The 19,083-nt window shown below is 35.0% G+C and overlaps 1 protein-coding gene across 3 annotated transcripts in view; it reads left to right on the top strand.

Moving 5' to 3' along the window:
- Positions 1 to 15,068, top strand: part of ZRANB2 (zinc finger RANBP2-type containing 2) — a 19,695-nt gene extending 4,627 nt beyond the window's left edge. Inside the window, exons 4-11 of one of the 3 annotated variants that reach the window (XM_004369059.2) lie at positions 63 to 145; positions 4,057 to 4,133; positions 4,360 to 4,494; positions 5,593 to 5,762; positions 7,238 to 7,324; positions 11,398 to 11,556; positions 12,629 to 12,703; positions 13,235 to 14,391. In XM_004369059.2, coding sequence (XP_004369116.1) covers positions 63 to 145; positions 4,057 to 4,133; positions 4,360 to 4,494; positions 5,593 to 5,762; positions 7,238 to 7,324; positions 11,398 to 11,556; positions 12,629 to 12,662 — 745 coding nt within the window. In that variant the 3' untranslated portion in view covers positions 12,663 to 12,703; positions 13,235 to 14,391. Of the gene's footprint in view, positions 1 to 62; positions 146 to 4,056; positions 4,134 to 4,359; positions 4,495 to 5,592; positions 5,763 to 7,237; positions 7,325 to 11,397; positions 11,557 to 12,628 lie in introns of all 3 variants that reach the window. The other 2 variants (XM_004369058.3, XM_023731056.1) reach the window with 2 other exon arrangements.
- Positions 15,069 to 19,083: the final 4,015 nt, after the last annotated feature.

The raw sequence follows: 19,083 nt of genomic DNA, 5'->3' as shown, positions 1-19,083 counted from the left end.
AATATAATGTTTTCTTGCTTTTGTATTATAGTTTACTAATTTGATATTTTTCACTTTTACAGTTGCAGTAATGTGAATTGGGCCAGAAGATCAGAGTGTAACATGTGCAATACTCCAAAGTATGCTAAATTAGAAGAAAGAACAGGTAAGATACAATCATATTTTAAGAAAACAATTATAAAACAGCTAAAATTTGAATTGATAATTATATTGCTTTCAAGAGCTCAGTAGTTAAAGATTTTATCCTGTCCTTACATATTTCACGTAGAATTGTTTTTCCTGTGAGGAGGGGGGCATTATTCACCTTTTTTGTTTCATAGTTTCACAATTTATAGAGTACAATGTTAGGGAGCCCTATCCAGGCAAATAATGACTCCTGGATACTTATAGAAAAGCTTTTCTTCTCGTCCCGCTCCCTGATAGTACATATTATTAGTAATAATAATATACAAATACCATTTTTCCCCATTAATTTGATATTTTGGTGTAATAGAAAGGGCAGAGGGTCATGTTTTAAAATATTCTTCTAAAGCCTAGGCAGTAATTCTCAAACTTTGATAACCATTCAGATCACCTGGGTAGCTTTTTAAAAATACAGATTCCAAAGCATAGAACTTACTGAAGTTTTCTGGGGGTAAGTCTCACGAATCTGTAGGTGATTCTCATGGTGATGGTTTTGGAAACCATTGGGCTAAAGAGTAGCTTGTCTTTGGCTGTTCGTGTTATCAGTGGTGAGATGAAAATCTTTACTTAATAGAAGATAGTTTAGTTTCCCAATATCACCTGTTAGCCCAGCAACATCTATATACCTCAGTCTGATTTTACCACTCAACTGCTCATGCATCACGTAATCTAAGATTTCTTTCTGTATACAATCTCTCTGTCAGAGCTAGATTCTAATGTTAACCATCTTCACTGTCTTTGGTGGTTCTTGTGATTCAGAGGTCCATTAAAGAATCTTGGACCTAACCCTTCCAAGACTGCAGCAGAAATTCTACTTTTTTCTTTCCTTGTCCCCCATTTCATTTTTTTAAAAAAATAACTTACTGTCACATATGAGACCATTATAGCCTAATAACCTAGATAGGCAGGTTTTCAGTCCTCAAATCCCAACCCACTTCCTCTCATTCTTAGGAGTGAGTAAGTTAGTGTCATCTTTGAAGTGTACATTGCATTCATCCCTTTTTCTCTCTCCGTTTCCATCACCACAGCCTTCATTCAGGCCATCATTTTAAACCTGTGTTGATGATTAACTGGCCTTTCTTGCTGAGCTTTTTACATTTGGCTGTGAGACAGATCTGGAAATAGTATTTTCATAATGCTTTTGTTAAAAACCTACAGAGGTTCTTAGTTACTTGTTTCATCTAAATGTGTTTGTTTTAAAGCCTTATAAAGAAACTAAAATTCCTTTACTGGTAACAAAATTGTGTTTTATATATTCGTTCATTGAAGAAATATTTATTGACTTCTTTACAAGCTTGCCTGCTAACCAAAAGGTCAGCAGTTCGAATCTGCCAGCCGCTCCTAGGAAACCCTATGGTGCAGTTGTACTCTGTCTTACAGGGTAGCTATGAGTCGGAAATCAACTTGACGGCAATGGGCTTGGTTTTTTTGTTTGTTTGTTTATGCAAGGTAGTGGAAATACTTGGGTGAGAAAAACAGGTGTAATAAAGTTATAGATTAATGAAAGTGGTATTTAAAGCTAAGGAAGCGAAAGATGAGTTACCTGAGCAACGAGTTGAGGGAAGTGCATTCCAAGCAAGAGCAAACAGCTTGTGTGAAGGTCCCGAGACTTGAAAGAATTTAGCATACTGGATGAACTAAAAGAAGGCCCATGAGTGGGCGCTAGTTAGCTCTAGCAAACACTTAACGAATAAGACAATGGTCTTGTAAATCATGGTAGGGGGTTTATATTTTATTGTAAATATACTTCGAAGTATCTGAAGGATTTTTAACAAGGGAGTGATACAGTCTAATTTCCTTTAAAAACTACTCTTAGCTGTTTTGTGGAGAAATAATTGGGGTGGGGGGGATGTAAGAATGGAAACAAGAAGACCAGTTTTTACAGTACTGCTTAAAAAGCTTTATACCAGTAGAATGAAGGAAACATGTACAGACTATGCCAGTGATTTCTCTTAACTGGTTTCTGTTATTCAGTGGAAACAAAATAAGATCTTTTTCATGATAGAGTCACTATATTTTCCAAGTATAAGGGAAACAGTTCCTCAGTTGGCTTGGTTGTATAGGTTCATACAACACTAATCATTTCTTTGTTGCCAACAGATTTTTTAGGTTCTTTTTCTGTGGCCTGTATGAGAAAATATGAAAATGACTTTGTATGCGTATGATACCCATTTTAAAGTAGTTTTACTTACATACCTGTATAAAATTTCCTGTTTGCATTACAGTTCACATTATAAATCTTGCTGTAGTTTATTCTTTAGCTCTCTCCATACTTTATTACTCACCTGCTTCTAAAACTATCTTGAACTTTTAATCTTGTTCTTCACTATTAGTCATCCATTACAATTTGTTGTTTATCAAACTTAACACCTTAATTTCAGCATTTACTTATATAAGATTAAATATATTGATGGACAAGATTAAATATATCAAGGGGGAAGAAGCTATATTGAGGTATAACTTTCTAGTGTTTGTAATCCACAATTAACATTGAATATGAGTTATTCTCTTGAGGTGAACATGTACCTATTTGTGTGCTTCTGTCTATCAATAGCTTTTCTTTTTGTTTCAGGCTATCTTATTATGTTTGATGTTTTGAAGAACTAAAGCAAAGATGTTGCTAAGTAAAAGTTGTTATTATGTATTGCATATAGTTTTTACCCACATGTGGTATGCCCAAAAACAAAAGGAATTGCTTGCAGATTATGATTAGAGTGGTAATTGTCTCTTAAACATGGTAGGAGGGGGAGGAAAGGGATGATATGCAAGTATTCCAGGGATAAACACTGATCCATTGCAGTTTACACTGGTGCAGAGTATAATGAAGAAAAAAAAAGAGGTTATATTGTGAGTTTGAGAGATATGTCCTTTCTACTATTTTTTTGTGTGTGACCCTGTTAGGGAGCGATGGTGAGGTAAGTGATTGTTTTTTAGTGTCTGTGATTAGTGGATTTAAAGGTGGAAATCCTAAATATCTTCTAGTTACTTTTTTGTTTATATACTTAACATTTTTCTGTCCATAAATTGAGAATCATTTGCCTCGTGTCGGTATTGCTTTGGAATATGTAAGGCATTTACCGTGTTAACCCTTAACCACACACCTGTATTTTTTTCAGTGGGATACTTTTTCAAAGTCTCTCACTTCACTTTCTCTGAAACTAACTTTTCTTGTTCCAACCTTTTTTAATCCCTGTGTCAGCGGGCTTAACTTGTGGCATGAAACAATGGCTTGCTGATCTTCACAACAGTAGAAATTTTTTGATTGGAATTCTACTGGCTACTTCAGAGGACTTGAGTGATTTTTAACTATGTAGTAATAAAAACAGTCCCACTAAAACCAGTTTAGATGGTTTTTATCATGTTATTACATTTACCTTTGTAATTAGGAATTTTCTGGACTCTAGCTAGTAACTCACTAAATTTTAGCATGGCACAAGATTTCAGTATACCAAAAGATTTTAAGGAACTATCTGCAACTAATAAACAATGAAATTTGATTCTTATTGAGTCTACTCTGCCTAGAAGAATTACGATAGACGATAAAGTTCTTTTAAAACTTAGTCATAGCAGAGGTTTGAGGAGATGTTTCTCACCTGTATAATCTATGAATTGCCTAGATCACATTGGACATTTTCAAAATTGAGAAGAGGTACAAAGCCACAGGGTTTTTCCAGCTAAGATACATAACTTTAAAAGTTTCTCTGTAGTGATTTTTTTTAAAAAAATATGCTCTTTTAAAGACTAGTAATTGATTAGATAGCTAAACAGCCGTCATTGTTAAGATTTTCTTATTTATTGCTTGGAGATGATTTGGACATAATTTTGTTATTTAAATAAATTGTTACAGGATAACAATTTAGCCCTCTTTTTTAGGATATGGTGGTGGTTTTAATGAAAGAGAAAATGTTGAGTATATAGAAAGAGAAGAATCTGATGGTGAATATGATGAGGTAAGTTATATATCAGTTTGCGGGTTGAATACAAATTGGAAAAACATGTTAGAAATTACCTTAAATTCATAGAAAAATTTTAAATGTATTTTATTTTTGTAAGTACAATTTGAGTCTTTTGCAGCAATTTACCATTTTGCAGGAAATCATGATATTTGACATATAAAAATAATTCCTTGAAAAAATATTTTTGGCTGATAGGAATTTTATGAAATTTTTTTCCTAGTTTGGACGTAAAAAGAAAAAATATAGAGGGAAGGCAGTTGGTCCTGCATCTATTTTAAAGGAAGTTGAAGATAAAGAATCAGAGGGAGAAGAAGAGGATGAGGATGAAGATCTTTCTAAATATAAATTAGATGAGGTAAACAATTTCCTTGTCCTATTCCCCCTTATTTGAATTATGATACAGCATTTGAATGCTTTTGATAGTCTTTGGCCTTTTGTGAAGATATGTTCTATGTATTCATTGTCACAAAGGTGCCACAGAGTTCCCACTCTCTGCCCAGCACTATTCTGGTTCTGGAGATGAGTAGTGACAAAGACACAACCTCCTTTCTCTTATGGAACTTAAATTCTATAGGGGGAGAGACAAATTAGCAAGATAATGTAGATAACAGTAAATGTTAGTAACGTACATGGTGTGATAACAGATAATTAGAAAAACTACTTTGGTTTTAGTGGACTAAGTATAGAATGGAGTCCCTGGGTGGTACAAACAGTATCAGCTGCTGATCGAAAGTTTCAAGGTTTGAGTCCACCCAAAGGTGCCTTGGAAGAAAGGTCTGGTGATCTACTGCCAAAAAATCAGCCTTCGAAAACCCTGTGGAGCACAGTTGTATTCTGACGTCACCAGTGAGTTGGAATCAACCTGACTGGAACGGGAAAGTAAAGAACAAGCCACAAACATTCAAGCAGTCAGATATAGTTCAGTGTGGTTAGAGCAAAGAAGAGGTTAAGATGAGGGAGACAACCATATAATTAGATCTGGTGGTGTTCTGTGGGGCTAGAGTATATGTTTTATGGGGGGATGTGTAGTACAGTCAGATTAAGGGTACTTTGGAGTCTGATCCTAAGAGGCCTTTGACTGCAGCTAAGTAAATCAGTGTGGAACAATTTTTAAAACTTTTAAAGGAATAAGTGGGATATTTTATTTGACTTATGTTTCAGGGTAATGATTGAGGTAGTATATTAAGGAGAGATTAGAGAGGCAGAATAGATTTCCAGAGTTATAGAGAACAATTTAAGAGGTTACTGTAATACAAGAGATTTATAAAAGTCATGAGGTCTCTGCTAGGACTAAGGGAGATGGATTCAGGACTTTTAAGGGAGGTAGAATTAAAATTGTTGACAGGGTTATTGGTGATTTCTCTGCATAGAGACGTCTAGTACACAGAACTATTCATCTTAGTAGTTAACATCAATATCTAAATGTCTATATTTGACTCCGAATTTTTGTTAGGATGAGGATGAAGATGATGCTGATCTCTCAAAATATAATCTTGATGCCAGTGAAGAAGAAGATAGTAATAAAAAGAAATCCAATAGACGAAGTCGCTCAAAGTCTCGATCTTCACATTCACGATCTTCATCACGCTCATCCTCCCCCTCAAGTTCAAGGTCTAGGTCCAGGTAAACGGGTACAGGTCAAGGGTAACACCAGTCAAAATGTCAGTATCTAACTTCTTTATCATTTTTTTCTTGACTGAATAAATTTTACTTTTTATTTTAAGGATTTCATTCAAGTCACCTTCTGGAAGATAATTTTTTCATCTTATTACCATGGTGTTATTGTCCAGTATTTTCAGAAATGAAAAATTTTAATATGAGACATCCTTAGCCCATGTTAGCACTGTGCTTTTTATTAAAGTAGATTTTAAATGTACAATTAAACCATTCTATGAGTGATGCTTAGTTTTCTAAGTAAGTGAAGATTTATATTTTCATTCATGATTAAGGCTAGTGTATAACTTTTTAAAGCATTAATGAAATCGTGTATTATAAAATGTTATAATAATTTATTTGGGCTTCAGTATTCTCAGTTAAAGAGCAGATTCAGCTGTATTAGTTCTATTAGCCTAATTCATAATTTTGAGATGTCCAGGAATAAATTAAAAGACCTAATTGGTGTTGTACTTGAATGTTCTTTAGTATTGTAAGTTTTTAATAGATACTTCATGATTTCATAGTCAAGAATAGAAGTAGCATTTTAAGGGGGAAAAGCAGTACCTTAAATAAACAGTGTTCATTCGAAGAAGCCCTATTCATAGTTAAGTGATACTATAGGTAATGAATTGATACTTAGGAATGAAATATTAGCTGACTGAGTTCTTACTGATAATTGTTGAGTGCTTTATAGCCTGACAGCTTAAAAGAAAAAGTGATTTTTCATAAAGGTAATATTTTTAAGATAAATATGTAATGATCTTTTTCTACAGGTTATTTTAAGGAACATATTAAACGAGTGGATTAGATTAATAAGTGAACTTCATTTGTGATTTTTTAGAATAAAAATGAACCACGTCTCCCTTTGTCTTATAGTTTTCAAAAATATAATTACCTAAAACAGTGAAAGTATTTTTATACATTTTCCTTTTAAATTCTTAAGCTTTGAAGACAGAAAAACAGGGATCAAACAAATATAAACATTTACAGCTTCATACTAGCTAGAAAGTAGGACATAGGGGGTTTACAAGGAAAATTGGTAGAGACATTTCAGAGAAGTTAACTGTAAATTGCAACATTTTAGTTTTTCTAGATGTATTCTGAGTGACTTATTATTTGTGAAAATGAAATATTGTATGTCCTTTAAAGTGCTAATGTTGAGTGTTTTCATATTATGTATAATCCTGTGATGTTTAGCATAATTTAATCAAACATGGAAAATAATAGTTGATTTTTTTAAATTACCTTAAGTTCTGATACACATATTAAAACAGAAAATGTTTATTTGCTTTAAAACATTCTTTTGAGAATATATATTTTAAATAGTAATCTTTTTACATGAAAATGAACTCTAATGCATATCTTTCTTTCAGTGTTCATATCACAAAGCTCAAGTAAGTGGTCCTGGGGAAAAAAAAAAAAATCCTTCCATGTTGTTCCAGGTCCCGTTCAAGAAGTTCTTCCAGTTCGCAGTCAAGATCTCGTTCCAGTTCCAGAGAACATTCGAGATCTCGTGGGTCGAAATCAAGGTGAATGAGGTAGCATCTCTCTGTAAAGCAGAGAGAAAAAGTATTTAAAGGCTGCAGAAGGCGTTGCTGCTTTTTTTTTTCCTTATGTTGCTTCTACTTGTCAATTTTATTTTAGCATTAGATAACTAATGCACTTGCCTCGGCTTAATTTTCTCACCATGAAATGTTTCCATTGCCAGCAGTGTTCCAAGACATTCCCATGATTGAATTAAGGTAGCTATTTTGAATTATGCAGGGTTTGTTATTTTGGTCTAAGATGTGATGAAGTAGAAAGATGGAGCCAAGTCTTAGCTACAAATTTGTAGTATATTAAGGTTATGTTTGCAGTTGTAGTTGAAATGAAATTAGATAATGCAAATAAGAACATTTAATCCATTAAAAGGAAGGAGAAAAACCCTGCATCAAAGCAGGTTTTGTTTTGTAAGGCAGTTGTTTCAATACTTACAGAAACAACTTTGCCATTTATGTTAGATAGATCTTCTTAGGGAAGACTGTACATATTTTAATTTCTCTTTAATTTTACACAGAATATTCTGAACAGTAGAGGTAGGACAGCACCCATCTTAAATTCCAGAAACTGAATCAAGTATGGTTGGTTAGTCTGGTGTAGAATATGGTCTTAAGTGTTGTTGCTCACTTTCAGCATGCATTTAGTCAGACTTACTGTTGTGTGGCATTGAGTCAGTTCCGACTCAGTGACCATATAACAGTATAACTGCCCCATAAGGTTTCCTAGGTTGTAATCTTTATGATAGTGGATCTCCAGGTCTTTTCACCTGAAGAGCTGCTGGTGGGCTCAGACTTATGACCTTTTGGATAGCAGCCGAGTGCTTATCCATTGTGCCACCAGGGCTCCTTAGACCTATAGAAGGAAACATAGTTTGTAAAGAAAAAAATGAAACACTGATTTTTACTCTCTATTGAGGTTTTTCTGAACGTAGTCAAAATATGCTGCCTTTGTTTTAAGTTAATTTATTGATGATCTACTGAAGACATCTAAGATAAATAAGAAAACCACTAAAATTTCACTTGTGGAAATTCACACTGAAGTTTATTGGTGTGTCTTTTGGTAAAAATAATTGTTTACTGACTGTCCTAGTTTATCTAGTGCTGCTATACAGAAATACCACAAGTGGATGGCTGTAACAAACAGAAACTTACTGTCTCACACAGTTCAGGAGGCTAGAAATCCACATTCAGGGTACCCACTCTAGGGGAAGGCTTTCTCTCTCTGTAGGCTCTGGAGGAAGGTCCTTGTCTCTTCTGAGTTTCTCCTTCTGGGTGATCTTCATGTAACTTGGCATCTGTCTTCTCCCTATCTATGCTTCCTTGATCTGCTCCCAAATGGGTTTATAACTACAGGCATTGAGGTTAGGATTTACAACACATATTTTTGGGGACACAATTCAATTCATAACATTTGACACTTTGGCACCCTAATTCATGTCCTTGCCACATGTAAAACACATTCACCCCATCACGTCATCCCCAGAGTCTTCACTCCAAGTTCAGAATCTCATCTTCTGAGTCATCTAATTTAGGCATATTCCATCCTGAGGCAAAATTCTTCTTCATCTCTGAACATTTGAAATCTAGACTCCAAGTTACCTGTTTCCAAAGTACAGTAGTGGATCAGGCACAAGGTAGACATTTCCATTATAAATGGGAAAAATCAGAGGGAAAGAACGGATAACAGGCACTAAGCAAGTCCAAAACCCAGAACAATTTACATTAGCTTTCAAGGCTTGAAAATAATCCTGTTCTCTGAGATCATCTAAGCAATGGCCCTGCTCTCCATACTGTATGTGTTGGCCATGCCACGTGGATTCTGGGTGGTGGCCCTTCAGCCCTGGACTTCATCTCCACCTTCCAGGCCCACTGGGATGGCAGCTCGGCTCCCTTGGCTTTGGGCAGCCCCATTCTCCTAATTCTGTGAGTGGTGACCTTGGCCTGGGCGGGCCCCATTCTTTTGCCCCTTGGGCATGGTCCCCCCCCCCCCATCCCTCATATTTAGGCATTGGCTGCATCCTCTTGGCCAAACTGAATGGAACTGAGTTGGTGAAGATGGGACTCTTTGAAACCTAGCAGGCCACGGCTTTACCCTGTGACATCTGAGAGGCTGTGGCCTCAACCTTTGAAACCGAGGCAGCTCTGCTTCTTGTGCTCCTTCCAGTCCTTCCAACAGTTCTCCTAGTCTCTGAGCTGCTCCGAGGATGGTTCTTTTTTTTTTTTGAGGATGGTTCTTTTTTTTTTTTTTTGAAAGACAACAGATGTAGCTCCATTGTCCTGTTTCCTGTCTGTAGAATTCGAAGAGGCAGAGAGCTTTCTCTCCTATTCTTTCTCTGTCCCTTTCAGTCTAAACTGATGGGTTTTCTGCTGTGGTGGTTGGCTAGATCCGTTAGTCACAGGCTTAATCTCTTTAACAAAAGATTGTGTAGCCACATCCTTGGTGAAAATTCTAGGACGCGTGTCCTTAGTTTGTACAAAAGAATTTTCCATATCTTTGAAGTTTTGTTTTCATTTTGCAACAGTTCATTTTTAAGTCCATTTCTTTGCTCTTGCATTGCCATGTTGTAGGTATTTGTTAGAGTAGCACCCCTATTTCTCAGTACCAACTTCTGTCCAAGTTATGTAGTGCTGCTATAACAAATACCACAAGTAGATGGCTTTAATAAAAAAATTTATTTTCTCACAGTTCGGAGGCTAGAAGTCTGAATTCAGGGTGCTGGCTCTAGAGGGAAGGCTTTCTCTGTCTGTAGGCTCTGGAGGAAGGTTCTTGTCTCTTTCGAGCTTCTCCTCCTGGGTGATCTTCACGTGGCTTGTGATCTATCTTCTCACCATCTCTGCTTCCTTTTATATTTTGTAAGAGATTGACTCAAGACACACCCTACACTAATCCTGCCTCATTAACATAACAATGACAACCATTCCCAAATGTGAATTATAACCAGAGGCATAGAGGTTAGCATTTACAACACATTTTTGGGGGACACAGTTCAATCCATAACATTGACTTATTAAAGTCAAATCTTTTTAGTATTAGAGGGCAACTGAAATTTAACAACATTAAGGAGAAAGGAGTGATACGCACACTTGTATTAAGCTAATACAAAAAAGAAGGCAAATATGGTTATTTTAATGATGTATTATCAATGTTTTAGTCATTTTATTTTAGTGCTGCTTAAGTAGATGATGGTCCTTAAGCTCTAGTATTTCCTTTAGGAAGCACTGTGATTAAGGTTTACAGGAGAGCCTTCATATTCTTCCCAAACATATTTTCATTGCTTATAACTTTCCAAAGAATTCTCCTTTTGGGCTTTCTGATTTTATTTTAAGCCCAAAGGCGAATTTTTTGGGAAGTTTGAGCTAAATTCCATCAACCAAAATATGTAAATGAAGAAGAGAAATTTTTGCATTTAAACATTTGCACATTTATTTCTGTATGAAACATGTGAATGTCAACACTTCATATTTCATGAATAGTGGTCCTTCATAAAAATAAGTATTGTAAATATAAATTATAAAGTTACGCTTTTTTTCTTTGAATATTTAGCAATTTAGTACAGTTAATTATTCTTTCTCTCTTCTGTCCCTTATCCCTGCTTTTTCTGTAGCAGCTTAAGTAATGAGTTTCATAATTTCACATGGAATTGTTACGCTTATTTTCTGCAAGAAGTTGTATTTAAGTTACATATTTTTCCCCAAAGTGGAAGAATGTACTTTCTAAACATAAAAGTTTTTGGTTTTTCTATTTGTGTATAAGTTTAAATTAAAGACGTTAAATTAAAAAAAAAAATTAAAATTCTATTTTTATACACTACGCTGGTTTTCAGTTACACATGATGAAGACTTAGAATTTTAAAAAGAGATGAAATTAAAATAGTTGTATTTAAGTAGAATGTTTCATGGTTGAACCAGAAGTCTTCTGTTGAATAAGCAGTAAGTATTTTTTATAAAATTTTCATAGTAGTTATAAATTCTATTTCAATATTTTTGGAGCTATCTGTTAACTGAACAGTCTGCTTCATTTCTTTATTTAATGAAATGTTTGATTTGTTTCTCAATCAATGAAGATCCAGCTCCAGGTCCCACAGGGGCTCTTCTTCCCCACGAAAAAGATCTTATTCAAGTTCGTCATCTTCTCCTGAGAGGAACAGAAAGAGAAGTCGTTCTAGATCTTCTTCATCTGGTGATCGCAAAAAAAGACGAACAAGATCACGGTCACCCGAAAGGTTTGGGTTTCTGTAGAAATAAGAGTGGGTGTTCTTAAGTGTGTTTAGTAGATTAACTAAACTTTCTGGTAAAGGGGTTAGTTTTCATTATCTTCTTTGTTCCAACTCTAAAATGTACTTTTGACCTTTGTACTTCTAAACACAGACTAATTTCTATGTTTATTGTGTGTGCTTTGATCAGGTTGTTTAGAAAATTTGTAGATCAAACCAGTCTCTTCAACTATCTGATAATTTTTTTAAGTCCTTATTTCCATATATAATTATTATAGCCAACTCTCGGTTATTTCTGTCTTTTAAGATCTTAATTCAGAAACTATGTTAAAGTAACTTAGAGGTTGATTTTTATATGTATAAATTTATATTATTATTTTTTCAATAATTAGAAATCATAGAAATTCTAGGGCATCTAATAAAAATCAAACTGTTTAGCATTATTGGGAATCTATGCTTATTTAGATATGTGCAAATACATTTCCTTGGCATATTATTTAATGCCCTTTATAAGGAAATTGTCCCTTGTATCTGATACATTTCTCCTCTTGAGGTCCAGATCTATTTTTCAGATAAAGACCTTTATTAAGCCACTTTATACGCATTGGCATTTTTAAAATCTCAAGAGTGCAATTGTCATCTGTCAGCCTTCTCTGCAATGGGCTAATTAATTACTCAGTTTCATTAACTTTCTCATGGTTCTTAATGTCTAATCATGTAGTCATTTTAATGACTTCATCTGTAATGTTTACAAATTTTTCCATATCTATCTAGTTTGTGAAAATAAGGACTAGATAAAGTCTGATTTTTGCTGGGTCTAGTGGTAGGAGAACGTTATGATTCCTGTTTGTATAGAACAATTAGTTTTGTTCCCTTACATTCATTTTGAAACTTAAATACTAAGATACAGCTATTCTTGGTTTTGTACTTTTGTTTTTCTTTGTAAGAAAATTACTCTGTGCTTGAGTGAACTTCATTCTGTTGCTTTCTGACAACTTCTGCAAATTTTTATCTTAGCCACATATAATCCACCCAGTTTGTTGTCATCTAAACTTAATGAACATGTTCTCTATTCCATAAGCCAGGTGATTGGTGAAAACACTAAACAACCCTGAGCCCAGGGCCAACCCCTGCGGAACACCACTACTTTTCCCAGGTTGATATTGACTTATTCATACTAGCTGCATGAATATAAACTTATAACTAATTGTACAGTCATCTTGTGTGATCTGGATTTTCATATTTTAATTATTTATGAATATATTCTCATACACAGAAGCCTTGCTGTATCTGTTTTACATATAGACTTACCACACTTTCTACAGTGTATCACAGAGATTGGTTTAATCACACGTCCATTACCAAGTTTATATGTCTTTTTAGTACATACTAATTTTATACATTTTTGCAAGGCTTTCTCCTTCATTATCTTAAATAATTGAGAGGTGGCTATATTTTGAAATGAAAAGATATTTTTTAAATTATAGAGAATTTTAAATTATGCTTATACTATTACTGGGCTCACATCTAAACATCAGATAACTTTATGTGTCTAAGTTTATTTCTTAGTGATTCCCTTTGGCAGCATCAGGGTGTTCCGTTTTTTATATTCTCGCAGTTTTATGAATGTATACTCAAATTTAGCTCCAGCTTACTACTTGCATGCTTTCTGCATTATGTCTTGCAGGCACCACAGGTCATCTTCTGGATCGTCTCATTCTGGTTCCCGTTCAAGTTCAAAAAAGAAATAATGTATTAAAATTTAAATCTTAAAAAAAAAAAAACAGTACAGTGCATGAAGCATATTTTTTAAGAAGTTGATGTCTTACTTGGTCAGAAGTGCTAAGTCTGCTAGTATAGGTGCATGCCTTTCATTGCTTTTCAGAACAATACAGCTGTGTTTATTTGTGAAATTAAAAGTAAACAGCATTTTAAGCCATAATGTCCCAAAATAGATGCTATATTTAGCATTCATTATTTGAAACCATTTGCTTTATTTACAACTGTCTCAGCTGTAATGAAGTACTTTGTTTCCTAATTTGAGCTGTTTTGTTTCCAAGTATGTCTGGTCTGTTGACTAAGACAGAATTACTAGGCTTGCCTGAACTTTGGACATGGAGGCAGGGACTGGTAAACTAGTTGGAAACAGGCTGTTTATGTTAACCTGGGAAAAGAAGTTAACCTGTTTATGTTAACTTATGTCTAAGTGACTCTTAGAAAAGAATATAAGCTAAATCGCAAAACAGCCAGCCAGAAACGTCTTCATTTTGAAATTCCCTATGTTAAGGATTCCTTAGAATCAGTCTCTTTTATTCACTTTTAGTTTTTGTGCCACCAAATTTAATGTAAAAGTATCTTGTGAATTGTAAAAGGAGAAAGTCATTACTCACTTCTCTCTTACTGACAATTTTGGGCAAGAAGGAAACAGTCCAACAATTCATCTCTTCTCTATTGATATGGTTGGCTGATGAGAAAAAAAAAATGAAATGTTTATCTTAATATTTTAAGAACTTTTGTGTGGTAGCCTTCAAAAATCTAGTAGTCACATGTGATGGGGTAAAAAAGCTATATCATAGTTGTTAATGAAGAGCAAATTGAAGAAAGCTGAAGTGTATTTGTCTTTGGGTGAAAAGCCAGCAGAGACATTGTGAATTTAAATGAATATTTGCCTTGAGATGTTAAACTTTAAACACACTGCGTAAAATTTTCTTCTGAAGTGTAAGTGGATGCTTGTTTCTACATGATGTAAGCAGAAATCATTATTGTCCTCATTCACTTAAAGTTACTTATGGCTTAAAATGCTTTCAGAGTTTGTTTTATTTCTCAAAATTAAAATCTGGCCACTTCAGCTCCATTTTGTCTTTGGTTTAAAAATAAAAAGGTTTCTCTTGACAGTATCTTCAGTGAAAATGCAAGGTAAGTATATTAAGGGAAGTCAACAAACAATCTGTGCTTGGGGGCTTTTTGTCATGGGTTATTGATTTTCTTTTTTTCTTTTTTCCCTTAACACTGATGTCTACTGCAGTTTAAATGAAAATTAAAACATTTTTAGGATATCTAGTAGACAGTCTGGACAAAATTCTGTTTTTTATTTTAAAATGAGTGTTTTTCTCAACTGATCTAAATATATGAAAGCATAGTATCTTGCGTAGAACTATTTTAATAGTATTTTTACAATAAAGTTCCCCAGATTTTTTTATGCCTTACTTTCTTTGCTACATTTACTGTAGGTTGCACAGGAACTTTTACTCTTCTTGTAATTGTGCCTCAGACTTTTTGAAAGTCCGCCTTCTGAATTGTCCAGTTCAGATGATCTTCTAGATACTATATGGTTTATTCTTGTGCTTTCTGTATTTAAAACTTTGGCTGTACTAAGCATTTGCAAGGTTATAAATTTAGCTAATAGTAGTTAACAGATAATTCAGATGATTATGATTTCATTTGGTTTAACTAAAACTGTACTAGTTCATTTCATAAGGAAATGATGCTGTAGACAAATGTAAATAAAGCCTGTGAGTCAAGCATCAAGTGGTGTTTGTTAAAAATAAACCAGAGATTTTTAAGCTCTGATCTAATGTTCAAATCACAGTGTTGTTTGTTACCTTCAATTGTGCATTTTAAACAGTTTCTGTTCACTTATCCTTTATCTAATGTTACCTTATTTCTATATATCAATGCTTGGTTTAAAACTTTCCAAAACCATCATCACTGCAAACACAGATACTCAGAATTTTGAGTTGTGATTTTTTTTTTAGTAACACCAGGATTAGCTGAATGCTTTTTATCAGAACTTTACATACCTTATTCATGTGATAAAGTGGCAGCATATCAAAGTGTGCTTCCTGAATTATTTTTTTTTTAGCTAGTTACGGTTTTTGCTTAGTTGTTGAGAATATACACAGCAAAACACACACCAATTCAACTGTTTCTACATGTACAGTTCAGTGACATTGATTACATTCTTCGAGTTGTGCAACCATTCTCACCCTGTTTTTCTAAGTTGTTCCTCTCCCATTAACATAGACTCAACTGCCCTCTAAGGTTCCTATCTAGTCTTTCGAGTTGCTGTTGTTACTTTGATCCCGTATAGATCTTAAAAGAGCATAATGCTCAAGGCAGACATATTTTACAAGTTAAGCTATTGTTTGACTTCAAGGGATATTTTGGGTTTAAGTTTTAAAGATTATCTCAGGGCGGTAGTTTCAGGGGCTTATAAAAAGACAAGAAAAGGTGAATATATAGAGACCAAAGCTTATTAGTGGTTACTTGAGGGGAAAGGGGGTTAACAGTGATGCAGTGATAGAAAAATTGTATTGATTAAGTGTAGGATTGCACAGCTGATTATTGTAGTTACTGTCAATAAGTTGTACACGTGTAAGAAGTTGAACTGGCAAAAGTTGTTTGATACATATACAGCAACTGCCAAAAAAGAATAGCTGCTGATGCTGCTTATGTACAACCAAAAACCTTATGGAATTTGATTCCTTGGTCTAGAGGTTTAGGGTCATGGTTTCCTGGGACATCCCAGTTAATTGGCCTAATAATGTGTTTGGTGCTTCTGTCCTGCCTCCTAGTTCTGTCCTACGTCCTAGTTTGATGCGTAGTTCCTGGCATCTTAAAAGCTTACGAGCGCCCTTCCAAGGCAAGACAATTGGTCTCTATTCACCTGAAGCAACAGAGGAAGGAGGAGAATCAGGAATAGGAGGACATGGAATGTGTGTCTGATTGCTTCCATTAACAACAGCTTCCTGAATTATTCTTAACCATCACTTCAGAGCACTCATCTGCTGTCCTTTTAACTGCTAAGTCTTAAGTTTCCATTTGAAATCTTTTCATCTAAACAATAATGAGTGATTCTAGTAATAAATGTCCAAGTTCAGAGCAAGCTGTACATGGAAGACAATCTCTAGGCAGAATTATGAAGGTAAAGTGGGTCTTTGTTTCCCATATACCCTTCATGCTCTAGTATCCACAACCAGTGTTACGAATATTGGTAAGAAGATGGGGAATTTTTTCATTCTACCCCCTATTTTTTATATCATTGTTAAGATTTTTTTAAAAATAAAAATACCCTCATAACTTTCCTGACCTAGAAATTGTATTATTTCTAGAAAATAGACAGTTTTAGTTAAAAGACAGTTTAAGGTATACAGTAGCTGATTTACAGGCATTATCTAATTCTCCTAGTCATTGTATATCCCATTTTACAAAAAGAAGTGTTAAAATTAAGAAATTAGGAATTTGCTCAAAGAAGCCACAGAGGTGTTTAAGTGGGATTTTATCCCCACATCTCCAAGTCTGATCTCAGATTACAGCATTACCTCTAATAACAATCTCTTTGAAAAGGTAAATGTGAAATCCTTAAGTGGAAATAGCTTTTTTTAATCTAGCAATTTGGTAGAGGAAGAATTTTAGTTATTTATAGATTAGATACATGCATATGTATGTATATGTGTAAATCTAATTTTTGAAATAATTATGTATAGAAAGATTGCAGAGATTATACAGAGCTTTCCCGTAGATCCCTCACTCAGTTTCCCCTATTAACTCTAATGCTACCATGGTATATTTGTCAAAACTATGAAACCAGCATTGGTACATTACTTCAGATTTTATTTGAACTTCATCAGTTTTTACATTAACACTTTCTGTCCTAGGATCCAGTCCAGGGTACAACATTGTATTTAGTTATCACAGCAACCCAGTCTCCTCTGATCTGTGGCAGTCTCATTTTTTGTTTTTCATGACCTTAACATTCTTAAGGAGTACTGACCAGTAATCCTGTACAGTGTTTCCACATCTGGATTTGTCTTTTGTTTTTGATTAGACTGGAGATACAGGTTTTGGGAAAGATTGACTACCACAAACGTGAAGTTCCCTTATCACATCATCATCAGGGGTGCGTAATATCCACATGACATCACTAATGATGTTAATAATGTAGTGTTTGCGTAGATTCACCACTGTGAAGTTTTTTTTTTCCTTTAACCACAGTTCTTTAAAAACCAGTTACTAAGTGTAGCCCCTCCTCAAGGTGGGGATAACAAAACCAAATCCGTTACCATCAAGTCGATTCCGACTCATAGTGACCCTATAGGACAGAGTAGAACTGCCCCATAGAGTTTCCAAGGAGTACCTGGTGGATTTGAACTGTGGACCTTTTGGTTAGCAGTTGTAGCTCTTAACCACTATGCTACCAGAGTTTCCAAGGTGGGGATAGGTGGGCTTAAATTCTACCTCCAGTAGGGAGGAGTATCTTACACACAGTATTTGGATTTCTTTCATAAGCTAGTTTTGTGTCTGTATTGATGTGTCTATGGACTCGTGTATATTTGTTTCACATATTTTTACAGTAATGCCTGGCACTTAGGTGTACAGCAAATACTGGCTATTTCTGCTCTCTACCCATGTCTTCAAATATTTCATATACACTAATCTTAGATGTTTATTTCCTACTTACTCTTTCCAGAACACCAGATCCATGTATCTAACTGCCACCTGTGTATTTTCTTTTAAATGTCAAACAGGCCATTTCTCCATGGCTAAAATTCTCCACCAAAACGAGCATTTCACAGTATTTCACATTGATAAATAGCATTATCGGTAACTTGGAAATCTTTTCAAATTTTCCTTTTGCCTACTCACTCTAAATCTAATTTACCTAAAATTGATAGTTCTCTTCACCTTCAAATCCACACAACTCCATTAACACTGCCACTGCTTTAGTTAATAGATGATAACTGCGGTAGCCTCAGTGGTCACTGGGCTCTAATCTTTTCTGGCATACAGTAGGTTTTCAGAAGTATTTAGTAAGAATTTGTTTCTTGAGGCGATGATGTCAGAATGGTCTTTTTAACAAGCAGTTCTACTTATGTAATTGTTAAAAACCTTTCAGTTCCTTCCTGTGGCTTACATATAAAACCTTGATTTTTTTTAAGTACTTATTCGACCCTATCCCACCCCCCTAGGTTTCCATGCATACATACCTTATACGCTGGCCACGTTAGCCGTACTGAACTTGTGTTAGGTCTTCATCTTTATACAAGTTTCCTGGAATGCCCTGCAAGCACCCCCCACTACCATCCCTTTCCTCCCGCTCATCATTCGTAACTAGTTCAGAACCCCCATCCCACTGCTGTTAGAGTCAATTCCAACTCAGCGACCCTATAGGACAGATTAGAACTGCCCAGTAGGGTTTCCAAGGCTGTAAGTCTTTACGGAAGAAGACTGCCACATCTTTCTCCTGCGGAGTGGATGCCGCTGACTCTTCGGTTAGCCAGATGCTTTAACCACTCCACCAGCAGGGCTCCTAGTTCAGAGCACTAGGATGCTATTCCTGGCTCCTCTGAGTTTCCATCGGAAATAGGTTTCTCAAAAAAGCTTGTCTATTTTCCCAGTATCCCTAGCCCTTAGGACATTGTTGGAGCAAGCTCTCAATGTTTGATGAGGGAGTCCATTAATACCTGTTGGGTTTCTTATGAGGTATTTTTTTCCCAGAAGTAGTAAGTGCACTTCGTACTATAATAGAGTAAATGC

The sequence above is a fragment of the Trichechus manatus genome, unplaced genomic scaffold (assembly GCF_000243295.1).
Source record: "Trichechus manatus latirostris isolate Lorelei unplaced genomic scaffold, TriManLat1.0 scaffold00003, whole genome shotgun sequence".
NCBI lineage: Eukaryota > Metazoa > Chordata > Mammalia > Sirenia > Trichechidae > Trichechus > Trichechus manatus.
The sequence above is the reverse complement of the archived record's forward strand: the minus strand, read 5'-3'. Positions and strand labels throughout refer to the sequence as shown.